Raw genomic sequence first — 19,070 nt, forward strand, 5'->3', positions numbered from 1 at the left:
CCAAGGAGGTGCACCCCACACACCCCCCACACCCCCCCCCCCTCCCCACCCGGCATCCGCGGCGGGCGCGCCCCTCCCCGCCCCCGCGGCCGCGCAAGCCGCCTCCCGCGGGCCCAGCCCGGCCGCCGCTCCCCGCCGCTCCCCGCTGCGCACGCCCCGCCGCCGCCGCCGCCGCCGCCGCTCCCGCCCGCCGAGCCGCGCCGCGCCGAGCCGCGCCGAGCCGGGCCGGCCCTGTGCATTGTGGTCCGTCGGCGGGGGGCGAACATGGCCGAGAAGCAGAAGCACGACGGGCGGGTGAAGATCGGCCACTACGTGCTGGGAGACACGCTGGGGGTCGGCACCTTCGGCAAAGTCAAGAGCTGAGTACCGCGGCCGCGGGGAGGGGGCCGGGCTCGCCGGGCTGCGCCCCCCGCCGCCTCCCCCCCCCCCGTCTCCTCCCCTCTAACGCGGGCCTCCGCACCGGGCATCGCCTCCCCTCAGCGGCTCCCGCGCCGCGGCGCGGCCGCGCAGCATCCCCGGGGGGCGGCGGGGTCCGGCGGGGGGGCGGGCGGCGCTCGGCTGGCGGAGCGCGGCGCCTCCCCGGTGGGCACGGGGGGGGGGTGGGGGTGGAGGGGGGTGGGAGGCGCCCCCTTCTCGGGGTGGTGGTGGGGGGTAAGGGATGAGGGGGGTCGCGGGCAGCTGGTGGGAGATGCAGACCTCGCCCTTCGGTAGCAGGGCGGCGTGCTGCCGTTGCCTGCTGCAGCCCCCGGCGCCCGGTGCTCCGAGTAGGACCCACCAAAACTTTCCTCCCGGACTAGGAGGAAGGTGATGGGAAGGTTGGACAGCAAACCAGGCACTGACAGGCATCCTTCCCCCTCCGTGCCGAGGCTGTGGTCCCTTCTCCCCTTTCCTTTCCAAAGGGGCGGCAAGCGCTTCGTAGCGTGAGGAACCGGGAGCAAAAGGGGTTTCTTCTGCTGCCCCACTGTACATCACCCTGGGGAGCCGAGCAGCCTTCCTGGCAGCCTGGGAAGCAGCTCCCGCGGGGCTGAGACCCCTGCAGCAGGCAGGGCTGGAGGGGTCGGGTCAGGCTTGGGCTATACGTTCCCTAGGGATTCCTCTGTCGTTCATGCCCAGAGTAGTCAACTCGCATTTTCAAGGCACCAGCTTTGCTTTACCTGACTGTAAGATTTGCAAAGATTTGTATTTCTTTTTCCTGTGAATTCTGCCATGACGTGCACATTTTATCTTTGAATCAAGATATGAAAAAAAAAAACCCCAAACCCCCAAACAAAAAACCCCAACAAAATTTATTGTCTAAGCAAAATGAATAGCTGTGATTCCTGGTTGGAAATGGGTTTAGCTCGAGCCAGGGGAGCAGCTGCCCCGCTCAGTGTCCCCCTGCCCCGCCGGGAGGTTACCCGCAGTGCTGTGGCTGGTCGAAGGGGTGATGTGCCCGCACTCAGCGTCTGGAGTTTTAAAATAAACCAAAATTGACAGCACGGGAAAGAAACCACCACAACCACTGGAGCTAAATCCACCTGTGACCATTAATCAGGCCCCTAAAAATACAGTGCCGTGTTTAATCCCAAACCACAAATTTACTGACTAAAGAATTATCGGAATAAATACTTCTAACAGTAAGGACCATTTAAATCACTCATGTATACCAGCAGACCTCAAAAAGTGCTCCAAAGGCAATTTTTTTCTTGAGGACCAAATTAAGGCTGCCAACAATGGCCTTTTTTCCTTAACTACCTCTCAGGAGTAACTAGCACAAATACCCCCAACCCCACATATGACCTGACTTTGGTAAAAACTGACAGTTTCCAAAGAAACATTTCAAGTAAGATAAAAGAGATTTCCTAGCTCAAAATCCTTTTTGGGTAAGTATATTTATATTTTTTTTTCCCCCTTGATATTTTGTCTACAACTGACAGGTGAAATTTGGACTTGAGATTGGAAACTGAGACGAAGAAACTAGATCTCCTATTTATACAGAATTATAGCGTTTTAATCAAATGAGCTTTAGAAAAACCTGTATTCACCCTGTTTAGCAAGAAACGTGAGAAAAGCGAAGAGATTTTTGCCTGATTGGTTCAAGCTTTGTGTATGTTGTGTATAAGAATTGCTTTTTCACTAAGAAGGCCGGTGCCACCAGTGACATTTCTTGTTGCTGATGTGTTTTCTTCAAACTCTGCCTTGCACAAGACTCTCTAAGAGGGACTTTTCCCTGCCTTACTCCTCAAGGTTAAGAAATCGTACATTACAATTGTTAAGGATTACAATTATTAAGGAAATAAAAAAATGGCAATGAAAGGAAGGATTTAGTGATGATCAAGTACTAACCAGAACTTGAATTTGTAGCTGGAGCTGAATAGTCACTTTGAGCCATCAGAAACCAGAGATAAGGCAGAAAAAGTCCCTGCCGCCCTGTTGGGATGTTCATTCTGGCTCAGCACTGTCTGGGTCATTGGTGAACCGATCCTCCTAAAAATTAGCTAAATGCTGCAAGAGATGGTTAGTTTTAAGCTCATTCAGTTCCTTGATCTTGTGTATAGAAAGACCATACAAGGCACGGAGGGGAGCAAATAGGTTGGCAGATGAGAGCAGGATTTTGGTGATAATACTGAAATTCCAGCTGGAAATGGTGATGAAAATACGGCATCTGTTAGAAGAGAAGAAGGTGGCAGGAGTTAACGTGGTGGGTGTGAATATGATAGATGGATAGGAGGTCTCATGCCAAGGGTCAACGTTACTACACAGAATTATGTGTACAGGGAGAGCTGACGATAGTTATTTTCCCTGTCCTCCAGGCCAAAGGTAAAATTAATTTGCAGAAAATAGAACTGTGGAAATGATCTTGGATTTTGAGTTTAGTGAAGCAATGAAGGAGGTGGCATCTCCTCCGCTGGTGGTTGGTAAGAACAGACTGGACAAATTGCTGCTGTGTTTGTCCTGGGCACATCCCACCCTGCGGGTCCCCGAAGAGTTTCTGTGACCACAACCCTCGCACAACGAGGTTCACGGTGGTTGCAGCTTGGAGAGCTTCAATCAAAATCCAGCGGAGTAACACAAATATTTTTCCATGTGGTGCCACGCACAACGTCCCCGGTGGCCACTTGGTGGTTTCTTACCCACACTTGTTGGCCACCAAGGTGATCAATTTGTGGTCCCTCAAGGACCGGCAGTGCTTGGGTTGTTTGTGTTGGTTATGATGGCACCTCCATGGCTCGAGTCGGGGTCAGATCCCATTTTCCCAGGCACTGTACCATTGCTGCTGAAGGACAAACCTTGCATTGGAGGGAAGATAAACTAAAGAAGACTGAACAGATGAAGGAAAGAGAAAGGAAGGATGATATACGAGCAAGTGGCACTGGGGCAGAATTAATACAATGTTGCTAAATATATGCTTTGGCTGGATTTCATTTTTAACTTTGGGCTAAGATAAGTGCCGACACAGCTGATGAGAAAGGAGTTTTCTCGTCTTTCCCTAAACTTTTACATTCCCCTGACGCATTTGCAAAAATGTTAACTGCTTGTGCTACCTGAGCTGCATCAAACACTTACCCAGAGGTAGGCTTCATTGGTACCTGCTGTAAAAAAACATGCTGTCAAGGGGTTTTAATGATTATCTCAGCTTACTGTGGGATAAACACTATTCCTCCTCATTTTTTCTCTTATAAAAATAACTAAATTAGAAGAGTCTTCTGTCAGAAACTAATTCTATTACATCTCTTCCCTTCTTTCCTTAATAGCATCTGATGCTGAAGCATTCTCTTGCCCAGGCAGTCACACGTGCAAGCAAACGGGGTAGCAGCTAAGGACGCTCACACCGTGTCCCATTTGGTGCTGGTTTTTGGAGTTTAGGGTCAGCGTTACCACCTAACCCTTATGGCTGGGTTTTTTTTGCGGCACGGTGTGCAATGCTGTTCCTCGTCTCAGTGCCGAATCCGTCTCCCCTGCTCACCCCAGCAGAGTCCTAGTTGCTAGTTTTAAGCTGCGGTGGAGCTTACCTGAGTACTTGTCACTGAAAGGCGAGACGTATGCTCAAATCCCCTTTCTAATACTGCCGCTCAGCCCTCCCTCCTCCCCCTGGGCTTTTAATCTGGGGAGGTAGTGAGAGGGAAGGAGAAGGCTTCCTCATCACCACCCGAGACCACCATTGCCCATCCTTGGGGCGAGGAGGGGACAAACCCGTTAGATACGAGCTGCACGAGCATCGCCTTCCGTGCCTGTGGGAGGCGTGGGACTTGCCATTGCTCCTCATCCTGGGGCCAGATCATCCCACCAACGTGCTCCTGCACGTGGGGTCAGAGACAGTGACTCCGTGAGCGGAGGGAAGGTTGTCCTTACTGCCTCATGTCAAAATTCCTGCATCTACAGGCTGCAGCCAGAGAGACCTGAAAGGCTTAGAAGTCTCCCACCACATAGCAAATTATGTTCTCTCTTTGTCTCTATCTTTCAAGGCGTTCGAGTAGGCTTAACAAGCCACTGGGGACTGAAACAATAATATCTCTGTATCTAATGCTTACTGTAAGCAAAAGATGGATTACAAAATAGACTGTTTATTTTTAATTATTAATGTGTTTGAGCTAGCAAACCTTCGCAGAGTTACACGTTGTTTGTCATGGATGGAAAGGGGATGAACTATTCGGCAATTGTATTAAAAACAATAATTATTCATTCCGGGCATGGCCTTTTTTTTTTTTTCCCCCAAGCGTATAATAAAAATTTTTCAAAGCATATACTGGGATAAGGCCAGAAAGGGTTGTCTTGAAACAAAGGATGGCAGAAATCAGGGGTTTCTTCCTAGTTCAGCGATAAACCTCTTTGCTTTGCTGTTCCTCAGTTTCCCCACTAATGGCTTAGTGCGTTATAATTCTTTAATGGAGCTGAATGAATCAAGGGCAGCTTTCAAAGTACAGCTTCTTGTGCTCCCAGGAAAGAGACAGTGCTGTAGTTGACCAAATCAAATGCTGCTGGTAAAAGACTTGACCTCAAAGATGTCTGCTGAAGTTGTCTTACACCCCTCTGTCGTGCCTTCCCCAGCCTCCTCAGTGTAACATACACCGTGCATATACCATGACAGCCTTGGCAAAGAGAGATCACTGCCCGTTATAAGACTACTATTGGCACAACTTGGGGAGAATTTCATGCAGTGAACGAAGAGGCTGTACCCCGGCCCCCTTGCAAGCCCTAGTAAAGCTTGAGCATGCTTTTGTAGCCCTTGCACACGCGCTGCTTTGCTGTGTCTTGCTCCAAGCAAAGCCTCCCTGCCATGGGGCCGGCCCAACACTGCCCTGCTCTCCTCTCCCCAAGGATGCACCAGGGAAAATGCCTCCTCGGACTATTTACAGTGCTCTCCTTGCACCGCACAAGAGGAATTATCTGCCTCCTCCAGCCCTCAGCTAATCCCTAAATTGCATCTATACTGCGAAGCTTAGTTTATTTTCATTTCATCTAGTAGTTTTAAGTATTGCGAGGAATAAAATGGACACGCAAAGTGGTGCTTTAATTTTCAAGGGCAGTAAAGTGTTTTATTTTTAGGAACCTGTTATTGAGGAAAGAATCTCCGGCAGGTCTTATCTGGTAGCTAATAATAGTGACCTAGCGTGCCCCGAGCGGTGCCGGCGCTGCCACCCTGCCCTTCTCACGCCGTCTGCTTATGCCGTTGGCTTCTGATCAGCTCATTAGAGCCTCCAAAATTACAGAATCTAATAATGTAATAGCAAGGTTTGCTCATCATTATTAACTCCTTGCACTCTATGTTATTACTGGAAGGGTAACTTTCATAATTAGAGCGCACAAGTATTTAATGTAAGCAGGTTTTCTGTGCAGTCTTTAGAAAATCATCCATATGTCACCATTTTTAATATCACATTAGAAAATACTGAGAAGAGGTAGCTCATGGCCAGAGAACCCTTTTAGATACAAACATCCAATTGACAGTTTTCAAGCAGTTTCTGCTGTTAACTTCAATATAAATCTTGCTTCCTAGGAGCTGTTTATTTTTTGTATAGTCTGTTTATTGATAACAAATGGATCAAATGCTGAATTCATTTCACATTATTGTTAAGTTAGTGCAATTCCCCCAGTGACAGTGGTGCTACTCCCAGGTTGCGGTTACTGTTTGTCCCTGTACACAGGAGATAAGCATCAGCATCTCAGTGCACCAAGTGCATATTATACAAACCCATATTGAAGTTTGTATCTTTTCTAAAACCAGAATTTGCTCTTGCAGTACAGCAGTGTTCCTGCAGCTTGTCATCAAACCAAGAAGCACACTTGAGAAAGTATAAATAGAAATTCATTTTAGTAATGCAAATCCCGCAGTCCTATTTTGGGCAGGGAAAACCCCTATATCATTTTTTAAAAGAAGTGTGATGGTCTAGTTTTAAGACTGGGCTTATTAGGGATTTAATCAACCAGTGTGTTACGGTGGAGATTCTCCTCTGCCATTTAAATATATCTGTTTCTGATTGATCTAGCTTTTACATGCTATAAATCCTTGCAAATTAGCTTTGGGTATGACCTCCTCCAGTAGCTCACTCTGTTTTATTTACTTGAGTGTTTTTTGCAGGTAAGTCCCCTCTCTTCTGTCTTCCATGACTCCACTGGGAAAACAATGAAGTGAAGAGACCAAAAACAAGTTTAAAATACTTCACCCCCTCATCTTTTGTTTTTTTCCCTTCAAGAGTTGCTTTTTGCTTATAAATCACAGTGTCCTAAAATGCTTGTATGAACCTTGCTACACTGTTTAGTGACTTTGCAATGCTCTCTTTCTAATAGTTGGCGAACACCAGCTGACGGGGCACAAAGTAGCAGTAAAAATACTCAACAGGCAGAAAATACGCAGCCTGGATGTGGTTGGGAAGATCAAACGAGAAATTCAAAACCTTAAACTCTTCCGGCACCCTCATATTATCAAACTGTAAGTCCCCTTTCTGCCATGTGTTCAGCTTACTCCTCCATCTGCAAAGACTTCACATACACAGTTGACTTGGTTTCAGGAGACGGCTTAAAGTAGTGGAAAATGTTAGGTATGCGGTCAAGTTTTTGTATGTTAGGGCCGAACATTGCTTTTTGAGAGTCTCCCACTAACTTATGGGGGGACACAGCTGACGCTTTGAGAAATGATGGAAGATGTTTCTTCCATTGGGAGTCTGAGTTATTATAACAGCCAACAGACTGATGTCCCTGCATCAAGTTTTGCTCAGCTAACCTGTCCAAGCTGTCCTGTCTTCCGTGCAGAGGCCGTTATAAAGGTCCGTAGAGAGGGTGTGGGCTTTCCTGCGTCGGGATGGTATTAGGAGTTTTTGTGATGACCCTTTTTAGGCTTCGTACCTCCAGACTTGAAGCTGCTGAGAATTGTGCCTGAGGAATTGCAGCACGGTCAGGCTCGTAGAGTGAAGCCTTGGCCTGAAGTCAATAGGATTTATGTTTTAATGGCCTGATTATCCAGAGCTTAAAGGAACATTTTTTTTTTTTAATTTATTATTCAGACATAAGTTTTCAAAGTTGCCACTCTGATGAACCTGAATTTAAGTTGTAAATCAGCACCTGCGCTCCAGCCTCTGGGATTCCTTCTCAATCCCCAGTTTGTGCAGCCAGTCCACATTAATGAGGCACTCGATAATATCTTTGGCATTTCTATAAAAGAAAGCTGTTGAATGGTAACTGCAAGGATAAGTTGACATTTAGGTCAGCCTTAAAACTGGCATGAGATATAGCAAATACCTGGGACTTAGAGGCAAGGGAAAACAAATTCTCTCCACAGTTAAATAACTAACCATGCAGCAACTGTTGACTTTAGAGTAACTTCACAGTTCCATGGATTTATTGGAGAACAGATTGGTATTATTTCACGAAAAAGCCAGCAAGAGTCCTCAGCTGCGTATCCAGCATCCTCCAAGTTAAGTCCTGTTCACACATTTGTCAAAGTATTAAAGCCTAAAAATTAAACCCAGTTTAACAATATCAGTGTCCTGTGGTACATACTGCAATCCGGAAATGAAATGAGAAAGAAAAGAGGTGAGGAGGAGACCATGGTACATAAACCTCCTCTTGCATTAGCTTTTTACATGTATATAAAAGAAATTGTGGGACAGTTAACAATAACTTAGATGTCTCTGTCCGAAGCACTTCAGAAAAATTAGGTTGATCCTATTGATCTGTATGGGATTATCACCTGTTCACTTGCTGATCTCTGAAAATTGTTTGAAATCTGTTTGTTTCAAATTACAACCCACGGAAATTCAGCTGTTAAAAAAAGAACGCAAACAACAATGTATCTGAAATAAAACAGAGGGGGGTCTCAGCTGGTGCTGCTATGAATTCCTGTAGCTGCATTGACCTCAGTTGATCACTGGCAATTTATACTAGCTGGGACACTGAAATGCCTTTGCAGCGCTCAGGGATCATTTTGAATGAAAATGGAGAATAAATTTGGGAGCCAAGGGTGATGCTCTTTTTTTTTTTTTTTTTCCCTTTTCTTCCCCGTTCTCGAATATAGAGGGATTTAATATTTGAAAAATAACTTTTTGGGGTGCTTGCCTTTGTTTCTATACCTTTCCAAAAGAAGCTCCCTCTAGTGTCTAGAGTTCTTCTTTATCTTCCTTCTCCTTGATATGAAGGAAACCAAATATACCCCCAGCTAACAAAGCCTTCATTTCTAAAGCTGTGGTTGCAGATCTTAGCCAAAATGGAAATTTGAAAGTCAGGACAGTTCTAAATGAGATAGGATTGTCTGGCGGAGATTTCAGAGGATTATTTAAAAGCTTGAAGGAAAACCGTAGGTCTGTAAAAGAGATCCTTTCATAGACAAGTGAAAGATTATTCTTGAAATAAGAGATGGCTTTTCAGAAGTGGAAAGCAATTATAAATGCAAGATCCAAACAAATGCTTATTTTAAGGGTTAACATGAGACTAATAATCTGTTTAAAAGCCTTTCCCTGTTCTTAATTTTTTTTTTTTCCTAAATCCGCTTGTGTTTTTGAAGGTACCAGGTCATCAGCACACCAACGGACTTCTTCATGGTCATGGAATACGTATCTGGCGGTGAATTATTTGATTACATCTGTAAGCACGGACGTGTAAGTGCCAGTACCGTGTCAGCCCAAACACTTGTGTGGGAAGAGGATGGTGTTTAGAAGCAAAACGACTGCTAAAGGGAACGTGGTTAAGGTTAAGGCCCAAAATAGAAGTTGCTTCACAGCAATCCCATCTGGAGCGTCTCGTACCCCGCTTGCACAAAAATTGCGCGCAATTTTTTGCGACCTTCTCTGATGTATTTCGATATGCAAACCAAAATATGCAAGGTAACGTGTTGCTTAGTGCAAATATTTGAAAACTAGCTTATTTTTATAATTTTTACCTATGGATTGCCTGTCAAAACCCCCACGGTTCAGCAGCAGATTTACATGTGTGCAGGGCACCGGAGGGGAAGAGCACTCGGTGTGGTCTCCGTCCCGGTCATTCGCCTCCCCCTTGGCTCCACGTCAGGTTTTTTGGAGACTTTTTAAGGATGTGGCTTATCTGAACAACATTTTCAAATGCCAGTAATCTTGCTGGATATAAATCACCTGAGGCATGGGTTGAGCCCATGAAATTTGATATTATGGTTACAAAGAAAATGACTAGCGTCTGCCCTGTGGACATTCTCGTAGGCAGGGAGCAATCGCAGGGCAAGGAGATAAAAATGGGCTGAAGTGGACATCCAGAATAAGGCTTCAGGTGAAGGATTAGCCCATCATACGTTTCCTTTCTGTACTACAAAAATCAATACATTTACAATAAATTGGTTTAGATTAGTGCACTGGTCGATGGTTACTTTTCTACGTACAATTCTGATTTCCAGCACATTTTACCCATCTAGATCTTTTCAGTGACTAATTTGGATCCTTTCTGAACTTCTGCATTCAGAAACTAAATTTTTCATGAAGAGAGCCTTTAGGAAGTCATCAGTAAAAATAATCAGTCTCCTCATCATTTTAAATATAATTTCTCTAATATAGCTCATACAACTTTATAGCTAATATAGCTATATAGCTAATTAAAATCATCACAATATTCCACCTTTAGCTTTTTTTTCCAAAGCCGTCTGTCCATGAAGAATTGCTCCCTGCAGCATCCTCTGTGGTGTTTTGTCCAGTCTCAATCTGCATGTGCTGTGTAGCAGAACTGGTCCCCTTGGGACAGCAGGCCATGGCCTCATAGGTGCCACCAATAAGTTCTCCTTGATAGCTGAGCTAGAATTTAAATTTCTGATTTCATCTCTGGGCTGTATCATTTGAAAACACTAGCACATGATAAAATGCAAGAGGGGAAATCTGCTTTATTTGCCGCTTCTGGTCACAAGCACGCTGTGATTTTCTCTCTACACCCTGGAACGTTTTGGCTCCTTGCTAAGTCAAACCTTCCCTTGCCAGCTCTGCACGCAGACCAACCTTCAGGACTATTTCCCCTTTCCATAGGTTGAAGAGGCAGAAGCTCGACGCCTTTTCCAGCAGATTCTCTCCGCGGTGGATTACTGCCACAGACACATGGTTGTCCACCGAGACCTGAAACCAGAGAACGTGCTGCTGGACGCGCACATGAATGCAAAGATAGCCGATTTTGGTATGTGACCCCAGCAGCATTCCAGAAATGCAGTCAGCTCCGAGGCGCTTGCTGGAGCGTGTCCGTGTAGCACGCCTTACAAAACCCAGAGCTTGTTTTCCTAACCACTAGCAGTTGCTTTACCTGAAAAGCCCACAGTTATAAACACCGGCCTTTTTGCAAAAGCGGGGATTACTTATTGTAGGCTGCTTCTGTACTGGCATTAAGAATGGAGCAGCAAAGTAATTTGCAAATCTTTGCTATGTTTTAGTATAATCACCTAATATAAAGATTTAGCTAATTTATGTTTAAGACAGACTCGGTGCAGTTAATTCCAGGGTGAGCTGGCTGCGTGTGTTTACTTTCAGGCGTGTTTTCCGTACGTTTGGCCATGTGCTCTTGGCCTCACTTCATTTTACAAATGAGCAGTAACAGGAGTCTTTAAGTGGCATTACCGATTGAAATCCATTGAAATAGCTGGGCTACCAGCTCGGTCCCGGTGAGTCCTTTCTAGCAGTGATAAATCCTTTTGAAGATTTACTAATTTCACGACCCCACACAATTCCCATATAAAGTAAGTGCTCTGGGATGAATTATGTCTCTTTTGCTCTGTGCTCTGGGCTTTGCAACTTAGAGAAACAAATTAGCCTGGACTGAATATTCCTTGGTTGGATGTGAAAATAACAATAACCATAAAAATAATTTGCTAATCAGCTCAAAGGAATTTATCTAAATTATGTCAACAGTTCCCCTCCAGATTTCCCCCTCCACTTGCTATACCTCTCCTCCTCTGTGCGACACGGAGTCCTCTGTGGCTGGACCTTCACATCAAACATCAATATGTAGTAAACATCTTGTTTTTAGGATTGTCCAACATGATGTCAGATGGTGAATTTCTACGCACCAGCTGTGGTTCCCCAAATTATGCAGCCCCTGAAGTCATCTCTGGAAGGTAGGACATTCTACTTCTAATCAGAGCCTATGTGAGCACACGGTCTTTAAATTTGTTCTTGGGATTGGAAACAGCTTTGCACATCCAGTAAAAGCAGCTGAATCCTTCCAGCCTGTATTTTATGTTTGGGTGAATCTGCTGGCAAAAATCTGAAAGTATTCTTGGTTATTACGTTTCTCAATAGCTGTAATAGCAAACCATGTTTTGCTAAAGATGTTTACTTTGGAGGAATTATTAATAGCAGATGTCGACTGTTTATATTGCTAATTAAAGAGGGTGAAAATTACTCTTTGGATGCAAATACTGAGGTTTCAGATGGAAAGGCTTTTCCAGGCCACCTCCTTCTCTCCTGCCCACCTATAATATAAAACACAGTGTTAATGAGGGAAACCATTCACTAACAGAAGAATCAGGAAGATCTTTAATCGCTTGCCTACACTGTTGAACTCTTGTATTGGAAATACTTGTCTTCTGGTTCCTTAAGCTAGAGGTTTTGTTCGTGACAGTAGGTTCAACCATCATAACTTTGTTTTGAATTGATGAATTGCCAAACCTCCAGTGTGGTTGCGTCTCTCAGCGTGCAACATCTGTACAACACATGGCATGTTGAACGCACTCTGCAAGGTTGAATTGGACTTCACCATGTTGATACAGAAGTGTTACCTCCTATATTTTACTGTCAGGGACCGAAGTTACATAGAATGTACTTATTTCCCTAACTCATTCTGTAATAGCATAGCAAAGATTGCAAATACAGATTTTCAAGTTTTCAGTCCTCTGTATGGTCCTTCAAACTGCCCATCTCATTATCTGCCCCGTATTTTTGAATCGCCCTTTGCATGAGCATTAGTTTTCCTAATCCAGCGTATTTTTGCCTATAACTGTAGCTTTTAAATACAACATCTTGTTCAAAGTGTGTTCGCTGTGATTATGATTATTTTATCCCTGTTTACACCAGTGCAAGTGTTGGCAGAGTATCTTAGGAATTAGACCAGCATCCAAAACCCCTGTTGTGACTACAGCTCTACATGCGAAAGCAAGTAAATCTTCATTGTCAAGAGGGGGACAAAGCCAGAAACTCTACCCTGAATCCAAAAAAATATATTATTTCCATGTCCTTTTCAGTAAAGGCCAGACGCATGTTTTTTTCAGTTCGTATAGGAGACAAGGCACATGGCAGATTAACAAGAAGGATTTAGTCCCTGTATGCAGAGCCTGATTGTTCCAAGGGTGCAGGCAATACAGCTTATTAACAACAAAAGTAAGAAAAAAACAAAACCAAGCCTACAGGTTGCACTTTTTCACTGGCTACAGCTGCAGCCCTCCCACATCAGTACCGCTTACAGTATCAGTGATGCTTGAGTTTTATACCCCTGATTAATATGCCAAGCTGTCCTCTTCTCAAAGCTATAGCAGCGTACGAGAGCTGCATTTGTAGGGGAGAGGCGTGATCTGCTGTTCCCGCAGTGGGATGGATGCCTTGCCGGTGGGTGTGCAGGGCAGGGGGAGCTGGTTCCCGGCTCCTGCTGCCTTTGCTGGGTAGAACACAAAAGCAGTAGAGTGTGACAGCTCAGGTTTCAGAGTCATGAAAGTGCATCTCATTTGGGCTTAAAAGTCCAATCAACTGTTCAGGCAGTGCAGTTATCAGCAAAAGAATCAGGCTTCCTATCTGTTGGAATCGGGCATGGAGGCAGGACCAAGGGGGCATCTAGCTAATCGTCTGCATTTCCAAAATGACTTTGCTGCTGTCCCTGGCGTCAGCAGGGAAAGTCTCACCCTTGGACAAGCAGAGCTGGTGTTCTGATGGTGTTCAGAGAATGGCTGCGTGCATGACTGGTGCTTTTTGTAGACCGGTGTGTCTGCAGCGATGCTTTTCAGAAGAGGCAAGTGCAGGATGCTGAGGTTTCATGAAGAGACTTCTGTATTTCCATTTCAACCTCTGTATTTTGGTAGGGTTTTACAGCCCAAGGGTAAGCGCTACCTCCCAAAATCTCTGAGAAAGCATCAGTTGTAGCAAAAAGAGATAAACAAATCGAGCAAGCAAGCAGCAGCAAAACCTGTATATTTGGGGTGTCCCGACTTGGTGATGCCAGGGAGCACATTAGCAGCTTGTCGGAAGCAGGAGTGCTTGCATACCAGCACACAAACTTCAACCGAAAATAAACACTCAGAGATATAGTATCTGATGCCATTTAATCGCCTCACTGAATGAACAGAAATTGCTGGCTGAGCCCTTGGGGTGAAGGAGCAAACAGCCTGGCAGAGCTCTTGGAAATGTGGGGTTTGGCTTTTTGGAGGCTTTTTGGAAGGTCTGGGGGAGGCAGGGATGTACACGGCCATCCAGAGGAGCGTGGGCAGCCAGCTCCAGCTCTGCCGTGTCATTTCCCCTCTCCCCTGAGTGATTTTGGCTTAGGCAGGTTTGGGGAGCATCCATCTGAGCGGCCCTGGGGTGGGCTGCAGCTCTGGCCCCGGTGGAGCTGGCAGCGGGTCACCAGCTTGCCCAGCGGGACCTGCACCCTAACTAAGGAGAGGAAGACGGAGGGTGACGCCTTTCTCCTACCCTTGCCTTCGCGCAGGCTGTACGCTGGCCCAGAGGTGGACATCTGGAGCTGCGGCGTTATCCTCTACGCCCTTCTCTGCGGCACGCTGCCTTTCGACGACGAGCACGTCCCCACCCTCTTCAAGAAGATCCGGGGAGGTGTGTTTTACATCCCTGAATACCTCAACCGCTCTGTTGCCACTCTCCTCATGCACATGCTGCAGGTTGACCCCCTCAAGCGAGCAACCATCAAGGACATCAGGTCAGCCCAGGTGGGACGGGATGGGTGGGCTGTGTTTGGGGGGCTCCGGCGTACCGGTGGCAGAGGATGGTGGCTGTCCTGGGGGTCACCTCCTGGCAGGTGGGCAGGGTGGTTTACAGGAGTAGTCAGCTAATCCAGCTGGTTTTTTGTCCCAAGTGATTCAAGGAGCACTCTTGCACCCTTCTGTGCTGATGGAGAGGTGGGTGCTGCTGGCTGGCAGTGAGTGATGATGAACGGGGTGATGATTTTATATATATTTTATATATATATATAAACAATACTGGTTTATTGCATTATAAAATAGGCTCAAAAATCTCTTAATAGTGCTTAGCAAAACCAGCTATATCATGCAGTAATCCTAAGAATTTAATATCCACCAGCCATTTTTCATTACTTTATTTCAAGACCACCTCCCTCTGGGTACCAGTTCAGAATAAGAGGGTAATCATTGTACTTAGTGTCTATCCAATAAAAAAGGAGGAGAAACACAAGAATTACTAACTTAATCCGTAAATATCAGATATAGTTTAAAATGTGAGCAAATGGTTCATCTTTAAATGCAGCGTAGTTTTCTTGTCTAGTCAATGAGTGTAGTGCCCATGAACCTTTTATCTGTATGCATCACTGTGGAAATGCAAGGTAAAGGGAACAATTGGGCTCTTAAGCAGATATTTGTGCCTGCAGAGATCATTAAAAGTTCATGGCTGGTAGTAGGACCTCAAAATTCTCACAATATCTGAGCTATTTTAGAAACATTTTGTATGACTGGAGCCCGATACGCATTTTATGAAATTTATAGTAATCATTACATCTAGCTAGTGTGCTAAGCATATAATAAATGTTACTTGGACTTTCAGGAGTTCTCAGGTTTTTAATGCATTTGCAATGGATGGCCTTAATTTTACCCTTCAAGTAAAACCACGTAAAATGCCTTTTTTATTTATTAATTCCTTAATACTAGAGGATTTAATTACATGCTAAAGCAGCAGCACATGTGGCGAGATTACAGTGGATACATAGAACGTCTAGACAAGGCTCTCTATGGCATTTAGTCACTTAATTATCATTGACTTCTGTGTAAATTGGTGGGAATCAGGCACCTGGATAGCTTGATGCTCTGTATATCCATCAGACCCATAGTAATCAAAAAGCACGAGCATCTCCTAAGTGCTGAGGTCTTACTTCAAAGCCAAGTGAGCAAGCAGCCATGCTTGGAAAGTGTCATCGCTGTTGCAATACTGGGGGGACCATGCAGGGCTGGGTTGAGCTCCCCAATCTGCAGCTGAGGATTAGTCTCAGCTAGACCAAGCGAGGGACTGGTGGCAGTGGTTGCCCCAGCTTGCCTTGCACAGAGCTCATGGCAGCTCCTCTCTGCCTTTCCCCAGGGAACACGAGTGGTTTAAGGAGGAGCTGCCCAGTTACCTGTTCCCAGAGGACCCTTCTTACGACGCCACCGTCATCGACGACGACGCGGTTCGGGAAGTGTGTGAAAAGTTTGAATGCACGGAGTCGGAGGTGATGAACAGCCTGTACAGCGGTGACCCTCAGGACCAGCTGGCGGTGGCTTACCACCTCGTCATCGACAACCGGAGGATCATGAACCAAGCCAGCGAGTTCTACCTCGCCTCCAGCCCCCCCACCGGCTCCTTCATGGACGACAGCGCCATGCACATCCCTCCCGGGGTGAAGCCGCACCCCGAGCGGATGCCGCCGTTGATAGCGGACAGCCCCAAAGCGCGATGTCCTTTGGATGCCCTCAACACCACGAAGCCAAAACCCCTGACTGTCAAAAAGGCCAAGTGGCACCTGGGAATCCGCAGCCAGAGCAAACCCTATGACATTATGGCCGAGGTGTACCGTGCTATGAAACAGCTGGACTTCGAGTGGAAGGTAGGCACTGCTGGTGCTTCGTGGTGGTTTTCAAGGGTCTTTTTCTCATGAGCTGAATTGCTCAGCGAGGTTAATAAGTACGGTTACAGCCTCACCTGTTTCCAAATAAATGCCCACACCTTGCGATCATCCCTGTCATTTCTCATTAACACAAACACGCTGAATTAAGATGCTAGCTGTCGTCCAATATCTGTGGTGTTTGTTTATGGTGTGAAATAAGAGTTTTCTTTCTGAATGCTCTAAGCGTCTGACTGGAAAGATGATTCTGCCTCGTTCAGCTGCAGGGATAAGAGGAGCCGGTCACATTTCTAATTTTAGTGGCTAATGCCTTGCGAGGTAATATCTCGAGCGTTCCTGAGCAAAGTAACTCTCATTATTTCTGCTTGGGTCCTAGCAGTCATGTGTGCTGAAATGGCACGATACGCATCTTGAAAGACGCAGAGGTGAGGGGCAGGGGGGCGTTGGGGGCAGGGGTTTGTACCATTGATGTGGTGGCATTTTCCTCGAAGGAGATGGAGCGGTGCTCGTGGACCAGATGTGCTTTCAGACACTTCCTGCTTCCCCGGCTTAGGGCTCAGCTTCTTGAAGCTTGATTTAAACCCAGATGACATTTTAGTTGACAGTACTCACTTCAGATATTTCTTCAGAGCTACGCAGCATTTAGTCACAATCTTTTTCAAAGTCTGATTAATAAATCCCTAAGTTAGCCCTTAATATTTTCTGCTGAGCCTGATTCCCTAAATCTTGGTACAGTCGCTGACGTGAGCTCTACTGACTCATGGCCTTTCGCAGCAGCCTCGTGCGAGCATCAGGAGCAAGGTAAGGAGAATTTCAGCCCAGATCTTCTTCACCAGAGGAGATACCCTCCTCACTCCAGGTCCCAAGGGTTGTACAATGTGAATGTCACTGTGCTGCTTCTTCAAAACCTCCTATCTTCTTATTTTTGATAATATTATGTACCTAAAGCAAAGTAGCGCCCAGAAACCTGATTTCACTGCACCAGCCAGGAGATGGACTGTCTCCAGATGCATATGCCTACGCCAGCCAGACATTTGTTAGCTGCGTGGTTTTACAGAGAGCGAACAAACCTGATGTATTTCTGGTACAGCTTCACAAACCAAGTCAGCCCAACGTCTTCATGTAGGCAGTGGAGCTTATTTTGTACGAGGAGGTTTCACAATAGTCTTTCCCACCCTAAGAATAACTTCAGATGTGACTCTTCATCAAAATAGCTTTCCCATCCATGCAATTGCTTCGTAAATATAGCACAGAGAAAAGATCTCATTGCAAATGAGATGCGGCAGATTGTGGGGTGGTAAGCGGCAAGAGAAAATACGCAGCTCAAGGCTGATTCACGAACACTGAATTTAGCTGCGCCGATGGGAGAAGTTACTCTCCCCAGCTGCCCAGCCTGCCCTGGTTTCACGGGCACGGTCCTCGTACACGGGTCCACGAGTGGACTTTTTGGCTCATATGGCCATTGCTGCTGGTGAAGGAGGAGCAAACATCGCTTTGGTGCCTGGCAGATGGGTCACGGCAGCTTCGTCTGCCAGCAGCTGCTGAATCAGAGCCCTGAGGAGCATTTTTAAAGATAGGAGGAAATAGGATATGAAGCTGTTTGCTTAATTTTGTAGGCATTGTTGTTTCTAGAAACTGTGGTTTTCTCAGAAGATGTCTTGCTAGTATTTAGAAAAAAAATAAGGAAAGAAATGTTCTTCTTGCTACCTTGAATCTTACTCCTGAAAGCAAGTTTCCCATTGCAGGTGGTGAACTCCTACCATCTCAGAGTGCGCCGCAAGAACCCGGTGACGGGCAATTACGTGAAGATGAGCCTGCAGCTCTACCAGGTTGACAACCGCAGCTATCTCTTGGACTTCAAAAGCATCGATGGTAAGCGGGAAATGGTGCAACACGAGATGTAAAACACATAAAATGGCAAGTTTGGAAGTTTAAAAAAAAAATTAAAAATAATTCTTTGCATTTCGAAATGCTTATGCAGCTGTTTCAAGTCAGCAAAAGCCCTTTTGATCCATTTGTCTCCATTACTGTTACTAGTTCCTTACCAAACATGCATTGCAGATGCCAAACTACTGCCACTTTTTCTTTTTTCTTTTCTTTTTTTTTTTTTTTTTAATATTCAAGACGACGTGATGGAGCAGAGGTCTGGCTCATCCACGCCACAGCGCTCCTGCTCCGCCGCCGGCTTGCACCGGCCGAGGCTGAGCATCGATGCCGCCGCGGCCACCGAGTGCCAGTCGCTGATGGGCTCCCTGAGCGGCTCCTTCGTCGGCACCATCCCCTCGGTGACACCGCGCCTGGGGAGCCACACCATGGACTTCTTCGAGATGTGCGCCAGCCTGATCATGGCCCTGGCTCGCTGACGGGCGGCACCGAAGCACCGGTCCCTCCGCACACGGTATTGCACTGTGAGGATCTGGTCCGACTTGTCCGTTCCTTGTCTCTTCTGCTTCGTTCCTCCTCCTCCTCCGCCCCTCGCTGCTCCACAGCCTGCGACACAGAGCCAATTCCAGACCCAAAACATACTCCCCTCTAACAAGGCACTGAGGAAATTAAGAATAACTTCATTTCACTCGTTATACTGTGGTGAAATGTATCCAATACCCTTTTTTTCCTAGTGAACCGAATGGGAAATGTTGGCGTGGCTGTAAAGTAGCAAATGTATCACTGAGTTTTTGGAAAACACCTCCCCCCGGTTCATCCAGAGTTAACGGAGCCATGGCCAAGCTTTCTGCGATGTAGGTAGCGTGCAGTGAGGTTGATGTTGTAGCCCCTTTGCTGTGCAGAGCAGGGGCAGGATGGGCTGAGCCAGGTCAGAGGGGTCGACCAGGAGC

At 46.3% G+C, this 19,070-nt stretch overlaps 1 protein-coding gene across 1 annotated transcript; it reads left to right on the top strand.

Moving 5' to 3' along the window:
- The first annotated feature begins 264 nt into the window (after positions 1-264).
- On the top strand, positions 265-18,599 carry PRKAA2 (protein kinase AMP-activated catalytic subunit alpha 2). Its single transcript, XM_050901089.1, has 9 exons — positions 265-358; positions 6,769-6,910; positions 8,978-9,071; positions 10,452-10,596; positions 11,440-11,527; positions 14,104-14,328; positions 15,714-16,218; positions 17,982-18,108; positions 18,361-18,599. Exons 1-9 carry the CDS (start codon positions 265-267, stop codon positions 18,597-18,599), a joined length of 1,659 nt encoding a protein of 552 aa, XP_050757046.1.
- Positions 18,600-19,070: the final 471 nt, after the last annotated feature.

The sequence above is a fragment of the Gymnogyps californianus genome, chromosome 8, assembly GCF_018139145.2.
Source record: "Gymnogyps californianus isolate 813 chromosome 8, ASM1813914v2, whole genome shotgun sequence".
Lineage (NCBI taxonomy): Eukaryota > Metazoa > Chordata > Aves > Accipitriformes > Cathartidae > Gymnogyps > Gymnogyps californianus.

What these genes read in the sequence shown, in the direction of transcription:
- PRKAA2 (XM_050901089.1), top strand. Translation starts at nt 265, where the DNA reads ATGGCCGAGAAGCAGAAGCACGACGGGCGGGTGAAGATCGGCCACTAC. An exon ending in CACCCTCATATTATCAAACT is followed by an intron (nt 6,911 to 8,977) that starts GTAAGTCCCCTT and finishes GTGTTTTTGAAG; the next exon opens with GTACCAGGTCATCAGCACAC. An exon ending in ACATCTGTAAGCACGGACGT is followed by an intron (nt 9,072 to 10,451) that starts GTAAGTGCCAGT and finishes CCCTTTCCATAG; the next exon opens with GTTGAAGAGGCAGAAGCTCG.